This window comes from Elgaria multicarinata, chromosome 3, assembly GCF_023053635.1.
Source record: "Elgaria multicarinata webbii isolate HBS135686 ecotype San Diego chromosome 3, rElgMul1.1.pri, whole genome shotgun sequence".
NCBI lineage: Eukaryota > Metazoa > Chordata > Lepidosauria > Squamata > Anguidae > Elgaria > Elgaria multicarinata.
The window spans coordinates 175,347,955-175,362,188 of record NC_086173.1 but is presented as its reverse complement, the minus strand read 5'-3'; the positions used below and the strand labels follow the sequence as shown (position 1 = coordinate 175,362,188).

Here is a 14,234-nt window from a genome sequence, read left to right as displayed (position 1 = left end):
TTCCTCCTCTGACCACTAGAGGGCGCGCCTTCTCTTTCACCTGGGGTGCTTTCGTCCAAGGATAGATCAGACTAAGATCATCATCATCATTAGTATTATTATTATTATTTATTTATTTATTTATATAGCACCATCAACGTACATGGCGCTGTACAGAGTAAAACAGTAAATAGCAAGACCCTGCCGCATAGGCTTACAATCTAATAAAATCATAATAAAACAATAAGGAGGGGAAGAGAATGCACCAAACAGGCAGTATAAAAGTCAGAACAACATCAAGTTTTAAAAGCTTTAGGAAAAAGAAAAGTTTTTAGTTGAGCTTTAAAAGCTGCGGTTGAACTTGTAGTTCTCAAATGTTCTGGAAGAGCGTTCCAGGCGTAAGGGGCAGCGGAAGAAAATGGACGAAGCCGAGCAAGGGAAGTAGAGGCCCTTGGGCAGGCGAGAAACATGGCATCAGAGGAGCGAAGAGCACGAGCGGGGCAATAGTGTGAGATGAGAGAGGAGAGATAGGAAGGAGCTAGACAGTGAAAAGCTTTGTAGGTCAACAGGAGAAGTTTATATTGGATTCTGAGGTGAATTGGAAGCCAATGAAGAGATTTCAGAAGCGGAGTAACATGGTCAGAGCGGAAAGTGCCACAAGGCTGCTCTTTCTGCTTTTGTCTGCCCAGGGTTTCCTGCCACTTTATTTGCCCTTATAAGCGGCTTTTTAACTAGGAACAGCAACACACACGAGCGTCACTCCTTGACCAGGAACAAATTGCTCCAGCAGGCAGAAACCCTCCCAAGCAACCAAGCAAGGATCATCCCTATATCAACTGACTGATAACTCAGCCTGAATCCTGAGAATAGCATCATAGAATCATAGGATAGCAGAGTTGGAAGGGGCCTATAAGGCCATCCAGTCCAACCCCCTGCTCAATGCAGGAATCCACCCTGAAGCATCCCTGACAGATGCTTGTCCAGCTGCCTCTTGAAGGCCTCCCATGTGGGAGAGCCCACAACCTCACCAGGCAACTGATTCCATTGTCGTACTGCTCTAACAGTCAGGAAGTTTTTCCTGATGTCCAGCTGGAAATTGGCTTCCTTTAACTTGAGCCCGTTAAAGTTACTGTGCGGCATTCTGTGCGTCTCCCCGCAACTCCCTCCTTCCCTCGCTTTCCCTTGGGTGGCCGATTGCTGTCAAAAGTAATCAGGGAGGTTGTTCAAGAGATCCCCCAAAATGTCGAGAGGTCAGACTCTGCACGGGCCCATCGGCCCTTCGCACCTGGACAGCGGACTCAGGCAGACATGCACGTCACACAGTCTTCTGCAGCACTATGCTAGGATGTGCTGTGTTTCTATTCAAACTATATATAACAATTATCTCTAAATTTGCATCTATGCATTAGCATGTGCAAAGGTAAGCAAATGGATGTGTGCTTTTGTCCATTATTTATTTTGATGATGTTCTTTCTCTTTTTTGGTGGCTATTCCTATGTGTGTATCCTCACCCCCACCCTACTGAAGGATGGTCAGTCTAGACTAAACTTTCATGCCTACTCCAATACTAGGCTGACCCTATGGAAACGAGGACAGGGCTCCTCCTGTATCTTTAACAGTTGCATAGAAAAGGGAATTTCAGCAGATGTCATTTGTATATATGGGGAACCTGGTGAAACTCCCTCTTCATCACCACAGTTAAAGCTGCAGGAGCCCTGCCCTGTTTTTATAGCTAGAGTGACCAGATACAAAAGAGGTCAGGGCTCTTGCAGCTTTAACAGTAGTGATGAAGAGGGAACATCACCAGGTGCTGCCTGCATACAAATGACACCTGCTGAAAACCCCTTTTCTCTACAGCTGTTAAAGATACAGGAGCCCGGTCCTCCTTTCCATAGGGTCACCCTATCTATCCCAGCCATCCTCGAGCTGGTGCCCTCCAGATATCTTGGACTACAGCTCCCAGTATCCTCACTGCCAACTTGGCTGCAGATGCTGGGAATTGTAGTCCACTCATTTGGTGGTCGCCAGCTTGGGGTTAGGCTGCTGTAAGCTTTATATTTTGCATTGCTGCTGTTTTTTTATCTGGTTGAGCTTTCATATTGTATTTTATATTATGGTTTTATACTGTTGTTTTATACTTTGAATATTTTTTATTTTTGTGAACCGGCCAGAGTGCTCCGGCTATTGGGCGGTATAGAAATGTAATAAATAAATAGATAAATATGTATTTATTATGTATATACTTTTATATTGTATTTGTATTGTATTGTATATTATGGTTTTATACTGTTGTTTTATAATTTGAATGTTTTTGATTTTTGTGAACCGCCCAGAGAACTCCGGCTACTGGGCGGTATAGAAATGCAATAAATAAATAAATAAATAAATAAATAAATAAATAAATAAATAAATATCTCTCCGCCTTTCCTCCCTCGTTTTATTTGCAGAGCGGCCGCTATTAGAAGTCTACGGCGCTACCATAGAGTCTGCCGTCTCTATGGTCTGTACGGGGGCGCCCGCCTCCTTCCGCCATCTTGGGACCGGGCGGAAGTAAAGGGAGGGCGCCGCCTCCTCCCTTTTCCCTCTCTGTCTCTCTCGTTCGTCGGGCGCGTGGAGGGAAACCCGCGACCAGGCCCCCGGGTAACCTTGGCGACCGCTTGGGTGGGCGGAAGTGGTGGGGGCACTTCCGGGGTGAGAGGTCAGCTGTGCAAGGAGGTGAGTGGTGGGGCTGGACCCACAGGGAGGACGGGGGTGGGTGGTGGGCGCTGGAGGGGGGTCATTTCCTTCTCTTCCCCCCATTTATTGAAGAAAGTGGGGCTTTGGGGGTGGGGTGGGGCTTTTCCATGTGTGGTGGTGGGGGGGTCCCACCCCACTGTTGGGGGTCTGAAGGGTGGCTCCCCCCACACCCACCCCTCTTCCTGGGCTTGGGGTGGGGTGGGGGGTTTCATGTGTGATGGTGGGGGGTCCCACCCCACTGTTGGGGGTCTGAAGAGTGGCTCCCCCCACACCCACCCCTCTTCCTGGGCTTGGGGTGGGGTGGGGGGTTCCATGTGTGATGGTGGTGGGTCCCACCCCACTGTTGGGGGTCTGAAGGGTGGCTCCCCCCACACCCACCCCTCTTCCTGGGCTTGGGGTGGGGTGGGGGGTTCCATGTGTGATGGTGGGGGGTCCCACCCCACTGTTGGGGGTCTGAAGGGTGGCTCCCCCCACACCCACCCCTCTTCCTGGGCTTGGGGTGGGGTGGGGGGTTCCATGTGTGATGGTGGTGGGTCCCACCCCACTGCTGGGGGTCTGAAGGGTGGCACCCCCCACACCCACCCCTCTTCCTGGGCTTGGGGTGGGGTGGGGGGTTCCATGTGTGCTGGTGGGGGGTCCCACCCCACTGCTGGGGGTCTGAAGGGTGGCACCCCCCACACCCACCCCTCTTCCTGGGCTTGGGGTGGGGTGGGGGGTTCCATGTGTGATGGTGGGGGGTCCCACCCCACTGCTGGGGGTCTGAAGGGTGGCACCCCCCACACCCACCCCTCTTCCTGGGCTTGGGGTGGGGTGGGGGGTTCCATGTGTGGTGGTGGGGGGTCCCACCCCACTGTTGGGGGTCTGAAGGGTGGCACCCCCCACACCCACCCCTCTTCCTGGGTTTGGGGTGGGGTGGGGGGCCCATGTGTGATGGTGGGTCCCACCCCACTGCTGGGGGTCTGAAGGGTGGCACCCCCCACACCCACACCCATCTTCTTGCGTTTGGGGTGGGGTGGGGGGCCCATGTGTGATGGTGGTGGGTCCCACCCCACTGTTGGGGGTTCGAAGGGTGGCACCCCCCCACACCCACCCCTCTTCCTGGGTTTGGGGTGGGGTGGGGTGGATAACTTCAGGACAGGCAAGGGTGTGCTTGGGCGGAAGGGGTGCAGCCCAGGAGCAGCCCCAGGATCGGGGCCCCAGCGCCTCCGCTTTCCCAAGATCAGGGAACAGGTGATGTGGGGAGACCCACCCACCACCACCCTTCATCCTCTGAGACCCTGGAGAGCTTCTGCCTGTCAGAGCAGGTGGTACTGACCTAGGCAGATCCTATGGCCCGACTTGCAACGCAGCTTCCTTTAGGGAGGGTGTACAGTTCTGGTCACCACCCCTAAAAAAAGGGTATTATAGAGCTGGGGAAAGTGCAAAAAAGGGCAACTAAAATGCTCAGGGGACTGGAGAGCATCTCCCCTGCGAAGGAAGGTGACGTCCACTGGGATTGTTTAGCTTGGAGGGGAAAAGGAGGTTGAGGGGAGACCTGATAGAGGTGGACAAAATGATACCTGCTGTGGAGAATGCGGACAGGGAGACATTCTTCTCCCTCTCTCCAAATACTAGAACCCAATGGGGTCATATCCCATGAAGCTGATGGGTGGGAGATCCAGGACAAGTAAGAGGAAGGACTTCTTCACACAGCTCAGAGTTAAACTGTGGAACTCACTACCACAAGATGTAGTGATGGCCACCCATCTGGGTGGCTTCAAAAGGGGGTTGGATAAATTCCTGGAGGTGAAGGCTATCCATGGCTACTAGCCCTGATGGTTGTGTGCTATCTCCAGTATCAGAGGCAGTAAGCTTGAGTGCACCAGTTGCTGGGGAACATGGGGGGGAGGGTGCTGTTGGTCTCTGGCCGATGGCTGGTTGGCCCCTGTGTGAACAGAATGCTTGACTAGATGGACCCTCGGTCAGATTAAGCATCAGGGCTCTGCTTCTGTTCTTATTATCTGGTCTTAACCGATAGCAACGCTCCGGGGCTGAGGCAGAGGTTTCTCTCAGCTACCTTTCATAGGAGTTGCTAACAGATTGCATCTTGGACCTTCTATTGTTGAGCTACCTGTGGACCTTCTGCATGCAAAGCATATGAGTTGTATCACTTCCTTGTTTCTCTGCAGAGAAAAACCACACCTAGGAGAGAAGGAGCAGGTGAGCTGATGGCAGAAATAGTACAGAAGAAGCTCCAGGGGGAGCTTGAGAAATATCAGCAGTTACAGAAAGGTAACTAACCACAGAGAGATTAACTAACTCAAGGCCCCTTTCCTGCCCTGTAACTGTATACGGGCAGGGGGATGGGGGATACTTGGCTCAGCAATACTACAAACGAGAAGGGTCTTGGAATTGTTGCAGATCGCAAGCTGAATAGGAGCCAACAGTGCGATATGGCTGCAAGAAAGGCAAATGCTGTTTTGGGCTGCATTAATAGAAGTATAGCTTCCAAATCACGTGAGGTCCTGGTTCCTCTCTATTCGGCCCTGGTTAGGCCTCATCTAGAGTATTGCGTCCAGTTCTGGGCTCCACAATTCAAGAAGGATGCAGACAAGCTGGAGCGTGTTCAGAGGAGGGCAACTGGGATGATCAGGGGTCTGGAAACAAAGCCCTATGAAGAGAGACTGAAAGAACTGGGCATGTTTAGCCTGGAGAAAAGAAGATTGAGGGGAGACAGAATAGCACTCTTCAAATACTTCAAAGGTTGTCACACAGAGGAGGGCCAGGATCTCTTCTCGATCCTCCCAGAGTGCAGGACACGGAATAACGGGCTCAAGTGAAAGGAAGCCAGATTCCAGCTGGACATCAGGAAAAACTTCCTGACTGTTAGAGCAGTAAGACAATGGACCAGCTACCTAGGGAGGTTGTGGGCTCTCCCACACTAGAGGCCTTCAAGAGGCAGCTGGACAACCACCTGTCAGGGATGCTTTCAGGTGGATTCCTGCATTGAGCAGGGGGTTGGACTCGATGGCCTTGTAAGCCCCTTCCGACTCTGCTATTCTATGATTCTACGGGTGCCTCTCAATTCCAGTCTTGCTGCATTCATCTTCCTCCCCCATTCCTGCCACGAAGGGGACGTTGGCTCAATATTTCTGTATGGGCTGTCAGCCTTCTTGACACCTGCCATCTCCATCCATCCATACACACACACACATGCGCACACACACTGTAACTTCGAAACTGGTCCAAATAATATCTCAATGAAACATAACTCCTCATTTTAAAAGTGAAGCCCAGCCGTAAGAACGTTTGCAGAGCCCTTATTGGATCAGGCCTGGGTGCCTCCGTCTTCTCCACCATCTTTAGATTTAGATATTAGAAGCGTCTAAATACATTAATAAATATATTGTAAACATTCATTTAATAGTAGATATTTAGAAAAGTCTATATTGATAAATATATTGTAAACATTTGTTTAATAGACCCAATTTTGGTGAAGAGTAGTATACAAATGTTTAAATAAAACAAATACCTCCTTTACATATTTGATTTGGTTGGGTATTTTAATCCCTTAATTTATTCATACATTTATTTATTATATTTTTATACCGCCCAATAGCCGAAGCTCTCTGGGCGGTTCACAAAAATTTAAACCATAATAAAAGTACCAACAGGTTAAAAACGCAAATACAAAATACAGTATAAAAAGCACAACCAGGATAAACCACGCAGCAAAATTGATATAAGATTAAAATACAGAGTTATAGCACTAAAATCTAAATTTAAGTTAAAATTAAATGTTAAAATACTGAGAGAATAAAACGGTCTTCAGCTGGCGACGAAAAGAGTAAAGTGTAGGCGCCAGGCGGACCTCTCTGGGGAGCTCGTTCCACAGCCGGGGTGCCACAGCGGAGAAAGCCCTCCTCCTAGTAGCCACCTGCCTCACTTCCTTTGGCAGGGGCTCACGGAGAAGGGCCCCTGTAGATGGCTGGACAACCATCTGTCAGGGATGCCTTAGGGCGGATTCCTGCATTGAGCAGGGGGTTGGACTTGATGGCCTTGTAGGCCCCTTCCAGCTCTGCTATTCTATGATTCTATGATCTTAAGGTCCGGGCAGATACATGTGGGAGGAGGTGTTCCTTCAAATAACCTGGCTCCAAACTGTTTAGGTCTTTGAATGTCAATATTATTAGATTGTAAGCCTATGCGGCAGGGTCTTGCTATTTACTGTGTAATCTGTACAGCACCATATACATCGATGGTGCTATATAAATAAATAAATAAATAAATAAATAATACCTGCACTTTGAATCGGGCTGACTCCTCTTTCCAGGATTCAAGGAGAACAAGTATAAGCAGAATGCAAACCTATCTAACATGATGTGAGAAAGAAGAGAGGGACCTACAGCTCCCCCTGTCGTCTGCTGCTGCTAAGGCTGGGAGCAGCTGCCCCACGGCCAGGCGGAGGCCCTGTGATCACCCAGGGAGCCGAGTTCCTACTGAGGAAATCTCTTTCCTTCTATCCCTTTCTAGATATCAGTAAATGCATGACAGCCCGGCAAAAACTGGAGGCTCAGTTGACGGAGAACAACGTAGTGAAGGAGGTGAGTGCCTGGCTACGCCCACCCCCAACCCCAGAGATGCCCACCCCCCTTGCCTCCCTCCCTCCCACCCACCCACCATCATTTCAGTGGCTGCTGGTGCTCCAGAACTGCCCCTGAGCAGTGCCCGCCCTGTTTTTGCCTTGCAGGAACTGGACTTCCTGGATTCCTCTAACGCCGTCTACAAGCTGATCGGGCCCGTGCTGGTGAAGCAGGACACGGAGGAGGCCAAAGCGACGGTCGGGAAGAGGCTGGACTACATCACAGGGGAGATGTGAGTCCCTGGGGGCGGAGGGGCGCAGAACGAGGCGGGTTCTTGGAGGAGAAAGGCCAGTCAGTAGCTCTCCGCTTCCGGGAGATGGGATTCCTTTATGGCAGCCTCCCCCAACCAAATGTGTTGGGTTGCAATTCCCATCATCCCCTGTAGCCATGTTGGCTGGGAATCATGGGAGGGCAGTCTCCCTGTGAGTAAGAGTTGCTGGGGGAAAGAGAGCAGGGTTAGGGTTAGAATTTCAGAGTGGTGTACAAGATAAAATAAAAGATTTTTTAAAAGAAGCAAAATGCAAAGTGACCCGCGGCTGGTCATTAAAGACAGGCTTCCTGGAATGACGTTTTCAGGAGGCGCCGAAAGGAATACAAAGTTGGCGCCTGCCTGACCTCCAGAGGCAGGGAGTTCCACAGGAGGGGGGCTCTTCCCCTGGGGGACTCCAATTGGAGGATGGATCTATGTGGAACCACGAAGAACATACCCTCACATTACCACAGTGACCGGGCAGGTGGGTAGGGGAGAAGGCGCTCTGTCTCTCTCTCTCTCAGGTATCCTGGTCCCAAGTCATTTAGGGCTTTGTGCACAAGTACCAGAACCTTCAACCAGCCTGGTAGTGAATAGGCAGCCAGTGCAGTTCCCTCAGCACAGGAGTCACATGCTGGAAAGGGGCAGCTCCAGACAAAAGCCGAACTGCAGCATTCTGCACTAGCTCCAGCTTCCGGACCAGCTTTGAGGGCAGCCCCACATAGAGTGCGTTGCAGTAATCCAGCCTTGAGGTTACCAATGCCTGTACCACCGTGGCCAAGCGATCCCTGTCCAGGAGAGGCCGTAGTTGGCGAACCAGCCGAAGATGGTAAAGGGCACTCCGAACTGCCGTGGCCACTTGAGCCTCCAGCGACAGAGGTGGATCTAAGAGTATCTCCCAAACTACGTGATTCAAGGACAAGAACCAGCTTCTTCCTCTGTTCCCTGGATGATAAAGAGGAGAAGCCTTGACTTTAGGGCAGCCGTGTGAGTGCAGAGATTCTAAGGCCACCTCGGTTTTCTTACAGGCTTTATTTAATTTAAAGTCTTTCTTGGCCGCCTTTCAGGACAGAAGCCCTCCTGTCAGTATGGAGCAGGGATCAGAGGTTTCAAATAGCTGGAGGAAATTTCTCCACAGGGAGAACAAGGTGGTTTTGAGGCGTTCAGGAAGACTGTTGTCTAAAGCTCATTGGAGTTTGATCGTGTGTTGCTCTAGGTTCAATTTATATTTATTTTGTTTTACTTAACGTGCTTTGAGCCTGCTCCTCTGCCAAAAATGCTCCCAGAGCGGCTTAACGTATAGTCAACAAAACGAGACATTAATCCCGGCAGCCCCCAATTAGACAGGGTGGCACCAGCAGGTTCCAGTGTCATGGGACGCCCCCCCAGCCCCCTCAGCAGAGTTGGTCTTCTGTTCTTAGTCAGGACAGTTAAATGGAGCCTGCAGGTTCAGATGCAGTCTGCCTCTGAATACCAGATCTGGGAGGCCACAAGGGAAGGGCCCCTGCATGGCAGGGGAGAATGGAGCAGGTGGAAACTCATAGAATAGTAGAGTTGGAAGGGGCCTACAAGGCCATCGAGTCCAACCCCCTGCTCAGTTCCGGAATCCACCTGAAAGCATCCCGACAGAGGGTTGTCCAGCTGCCTCTTGAAAGCCTCTAGGGTGGGAGAGCCCACAACCTCCCTAGGTAACTGATTCCATTGTCGTACTGCTCTAACAGTCAGGAAGTTTTTCCTGATGTCCAGCCGGAATCTGGCTTCCTTTAACTTGAGCCCATTATTCCATGTCCTGCACTCTGGGAGGATCGAGAAGAGATCCTGGCCCTCCTCTGTGTGACAACCTTTTACACATGGACCATCCAGCTTCATGGGATGACACACCCACCGCATTGAGTCCTAGTATTATGAGAGACGTAGAAGAACATCTCCCTGCCTACTTTGGCCACACCAGGCATAAAATCCTAGAATAGCAGAGTTTGAAGGGGCTTCTAAGGCCATCAAGTCCAACCCGGCTGCTCAATGCAGGAATCCACCTTAAAGCATCCCGGACAGGTGGCTGTCCAGCTGCCTCTTGAAGGCCTCTCGTGTGGGAGAGCCCACCACTATTATTATTATTATTTATTCATTTATATAGCACCATCAATGTACATAGTGCTGTACATAGTAAAAGAATAAAATAGCACCTCCCTAGGGAATTGGTTCCATTGTCGCACTGCTCTAACAGTCAGGAAGTTTTTCCTGATGTCCAGCTGGAATCTGGCTTCCTTTAACTTGAGCCCGTTATTCCGTGTCCTGCACTTTGGGATGATGGAGAAGAGATCCTGGCCCTCCTCTGGGTGACAACCTTTCAAGGATTTCATAGAGTCGTAGAATAGTGGTTGGATGGGGCCTACAAGGCCATCGAGTCCAACCCCCTGCTCAATGCAGGAATCTACCTGAAAGCATCCCTGACAGATGGCTGTCCAGCGTGTGCAAGGCTGGGGGGGGGGGTCACTCCCAGCACCCCTTCAGAATTCCCCGGTTGTTACAAAAGCAGCCCCTGACTCCCCTGTCTTTGCAGCAAGCGGTACGAGGCGCAGATGCAGGAGTACGAGAAGAAATCGGACCAGCAGCGTGAGATGCTGGCACGGCTGCAGCAGGAGTTCCAGAAGGCCCAGGCCAAGGTGGCGGTCAAGGCCTGACCCTGGAGGCACGCCTGGATTCCCTCGGGACAGGACTGTGGGGGGAGGGAGGGAGGGAGGGGAAGGGGTCTTCTGGGCCTCTGGGTTCCTGTTTAGGCCTTAGTTCTCGGTTTGTTTGAAATAAAGGCAGGGGGGTCAACTCTCCCTCTTTCTGCCCTCCAGTTCTTTGAATTTGAAAGAAGGGACAGGGGCAGTGCTGGACTGTGATGCAGGAGATATGGGCCGCAGCGGCTACTCAGCCATGACGCTCCCAGGGTGACTCTGGGCCAGCCACCGACTCTCAGCCTAACCTACCTCACAGGGTTGTTGTGAGGATACAGTGGACAGGACTATGCGATCGCCTCTGGGGTCCTTGCAAGAGGGGGGAAAGGTGGGGTATAAATGTAGCAAATAAGCAAACAGAGGGCTCGTGGAGGAGCTGGTGCTGAGCCCCGAAGACCCTGAAATGAAAATCATCCCCCGGGAATACATGGAGGAGGGCTTGGTTGAGCCAGACCAAAGCAGCCCCGCCCACCAACAGCTGCCAGATCTTGGCTGGGCGCTTTGGTCCCACGACATTGCTGTCTGTCTTAAGCTTTGAGGGCCACGCTCCAGCCCCTTTGGACTCAAGGAGACCTTATGGTTCTCTCTCTCTCTCTTGTGTGTTTATAGCCTGGCTTATGCTAGGATGAAAGAAAAGCCACATGTTCAGAATTCCAGCTACTAGCAGGGAGAGGTGGGTGGTTTCCTTTCCATGTGCAAAGGGCGAATGGGAGGCCGGGCCAGGAATTAAGCTGAGCTCCCACCTACTCCAGACAGGGCACATGAGACCTAGAATCATAGAATAGCAGAGTCGGAAGGGGCCTACAAGGCCATCGAGTCCAACCCCCTGCTCAATGCAGGAATCCACCCTAAAACATCCCTGACAGATGGTTGTCCAGCTGCCTCTTGAAGGCCTCTAGTGTGGGAGAGCCCACAACCTCACCAGGCAACTGATTCCATTGTCGCACTGCTCTAACAGTCAGGAAGTTTTTCCTGATGTCCAGCCGGAATGTGGCTTCCTTTAACTTGAACCCGTTATTCCGTGTCCTGCACTCTGGGAGGATCAAGAAGAGATCCTGGCCCTCCTCTGTGTGACAACCTTTTAAGTATTTGAAGAGTGCTATCATGTCTCCCCTCCATCTTCTCTTCTCCAGGCTAAACATGCCCAGTTCTTTCAGTCTCTCTTCATAGGGCTTTGTTTCCAGACCCCTGATCATCCTGGTTGCCCTCCTCTGAACACGCTCCAGCTTGTCTGCGTCCTTCTTGAATTGTGGAGCCCAGAACTGGACGCAATACTCTAGATGAAGCCTAACCAGGGCTGAATAAAGAGGAACCAGGACCTCACGTGATTTAGAAGCTATACTTCTATTAATGCTGCTCAAAATAGCATTTGCCTTTCTTGCAGCCATATTGCACTGTTGGCTCATAGAGCCATTTCTAGGCCCTGATCAGAAGACACCTTAAACCGTGGGTTTAACCACGGTGCTTAAGCCAAAAAGCCGTAAGCACCGTGGTTAAAGCTGTGATTTAAGGTGTCTTCTGAACAGGGCCATAATTTCAGAAGGGTGTCTTAGTTCAAGCTTTTGCAGGAGCCATACCTGTTGTTATGGAAGCCCTTGGATTCAGTCCCACAAGTACTTTGGAATTGGTTGAGATGGTTAGTGCTCATTCTTCATGTTCTCAGAGGCACTGTTATCACAGTGCAAGTTGAACGGCTTAGTGCTGAGTTGGAGAAAGACCGGATGACACCCTTCCTGCACAGACAAAAGTATTCATACCACAAAGCTTCCTTTTGCTTTTATTTTATAGAAAGGTCGATGTCCCTCGTTTGGAGGTCTTGCAGAAAACATTTAACACACTTCCAAAACAGGTTTTGTTCTCAGAAGGGGGGAGAAAAGAGTGGGGGTCCCTGAACTCCTCCTCCCTGCAGGTCCTGGACTGCTAATGAGGCCCAGTAAGGTGGCTACCAGTCCCTTGTGCCTTTCAGAGCAACAGAGGCAGGCTGTAACCAGGTACAGCTATCCCACAGCATCACCCCATTTGTGCATTTTCTTCCTGCCATACAGCTGTTAAAAGGGATTTCTCCCCCAGTGATGGTTCAGCAACCTGCAAAGTTGGAAATGCTTTGCTTTGACCTGGGCTGGGAGACACAGAAACCCAATGGGGGAGGGAACGGGGAGGGGACCTTCCACCGGTTACCTAAAGGACAAGTGCTGTAAAGTCTTTGAGTGGAAGCTGGTTGGGACACGAAAGCGTTTCATATATAAAAAGAACTCCGGCAGGGAAGGTTGATTTCCTGTAGGAGGAAGCTGGATAACTTCCGTCGCTCATTGAATTGGAATTACAAACCGCTAAAGGGGAAGATTTCACGCTTGCACACAGACCCTCTTGGATCAAGCCCATCCTCATATTGCTTTTGGGTGGGAGGCCGTTCATATGAGCAGCGAGTAACTGAGGACCACCCCCATCTACCAAGTAGAATGACGCAACCCTGAGAAACAGCTGAAATGCACTGCTGTACCCCTGTAAGAGTACAAATGCACTGGTGCAATGATTTCACTTGAGGGAGTCTACATGTAGTTTAGAATCACAGAATCGTAGAGTTGGAAGGGGCCTACAAGGCCATCGAGTCCAACCCCCTGCTCAATGCAGGAATCCACCCTAAAGCATCCCTGACAGATGGTTGTCCAGCTGCCTCTTGAAGGCCTCTAGGGTGGGAGAGCCCACAACCTCCCTAAGTAACTGGTTCCATTGTCGTACTGCTCTAACAGTCATGAAGTTTTTCCTGATGTCCAGCCGGAATCTGGCTTCCTGTAACTTGAGCCCGTTATTCCGTGTCCTGCACTCTGGGAGGATCAAGAAGAGATCCTGGCCCTCCTCTGTGTGACAACCTTTCAAGTATTTGAAGAGTGCTCTCATGTCTCCCCTCAATCTTCTCTTCTCCAGGCTAAACATGCACAGTTCTTTCAGCCTCTCTTCACAGGGCTTTGTTTCCAGACCCCTGATCCTCCTGGTTGCCCTCCTCTGAACACGCTCCAGCTTAACGCTGATGGCTGTGTATTATCTCCAGTATCAACAGGAGCAGAAGGGTGTTGCTGCACGCCTGTCCTGCTTGTGGGCATCTGGTTGGCTGCAATCATGATGCTGCACCAGAGAGGCCTTGGGTCTGATCCAGCACCGGTCTATGTCCTTAAGGCTAGTTTGGCTATGAGGGAGGGAGAATTCCCCTTTCCAATTCACAGTATCCTCTTCCTCACGCAGTAGTGTATTTCTGAAATTAGTGTTATGTCGTGCTGAGAAACAGAGGGCTACTCTGGTTGCACACAGCGCATGAGTGTCCCTTCCCAAAATAGGATGTGGTTTAGACTTGGGGGGGGGCATTTTGCACCACAGCTGATACTCCCTGAGAAAAGTCACTATTTCCAACCCCATTTTTGTGTCAGCTTAACGCACAAACGTTGGAAACCGTAATCGCTCTACGTCCCCCACTGTTCTGTGGACTAATCCTGCCCCTTCTGTGCAAAAACGAGGACCTGAGCAATGACGCCCATCTCTTAGAGGACGACGCAGCTCCTCTTGCCGTGAAGAACGGCACATCAGGACGTCATTCTGCTGAGGCACTTGAGGTCAGAGCTGAGCACAAAAGCGGAAGGTGCTCTGCGCAGAAACAGGAAATCAGTAGCGATGGCAACAGGAAGTGCATGACACATCAAAACTCCTTGGAGCATGAAATAACGGCCGCGTCTCCAGCGTAGTTCCTGCTCTAGAGCTAGTGAACATTAGGGAAAGGTATTGCTGAGCCCACCTCTGCCGCTGTAATTCCCTTCCTGGCTCCAGATCCTAAATACGTTGAGTTCTGAGAAGCCTCAGGAAAATCAGTGTTCATTCGGTGCTAAAACAGCAGCTGAAACAGGCAGCAAAAGCCTTCCGGCTCTGCCAACACAG

At 50.8% G+C, this 14,234-nt stretch overlaps 1 protein-coding gene across 1 annotated transcript; it reads left to right on the top strand.

Moving 5' to 3' along the window:
• The first annotated feature begins 2,567 nt into the window (after positions 1 to 2,567).
• PFDN6 (prefoldin subunit 6) lies at positions 2,568 to 10,429 on the top strand. The gene is made up of 5 exons (XM_063123000.1): positions 2,568 to 2,694; positions 4,884 to 4,986; positions 7,228 to 7,298; positions 7,445 to 7,569; positions 10,148 to 10,429. The coding sequence occupies exons 2-5, from the start codon at positions 4,923 to 4,925 to the stop codon at positions 10,266 to 10,268; spliced, it is 381 nt and encodes a 126-aa protein (XP_062979070.1). The 5' UTR covers positions 2,568 to 2,694; positions 4,884 to 4,922; the 3' UTR covers positions 10,269 to 10,429.
• The last annotated feature ends 3,805 nt before the right edge of the window (positions 10,430 to 14,234 follow it).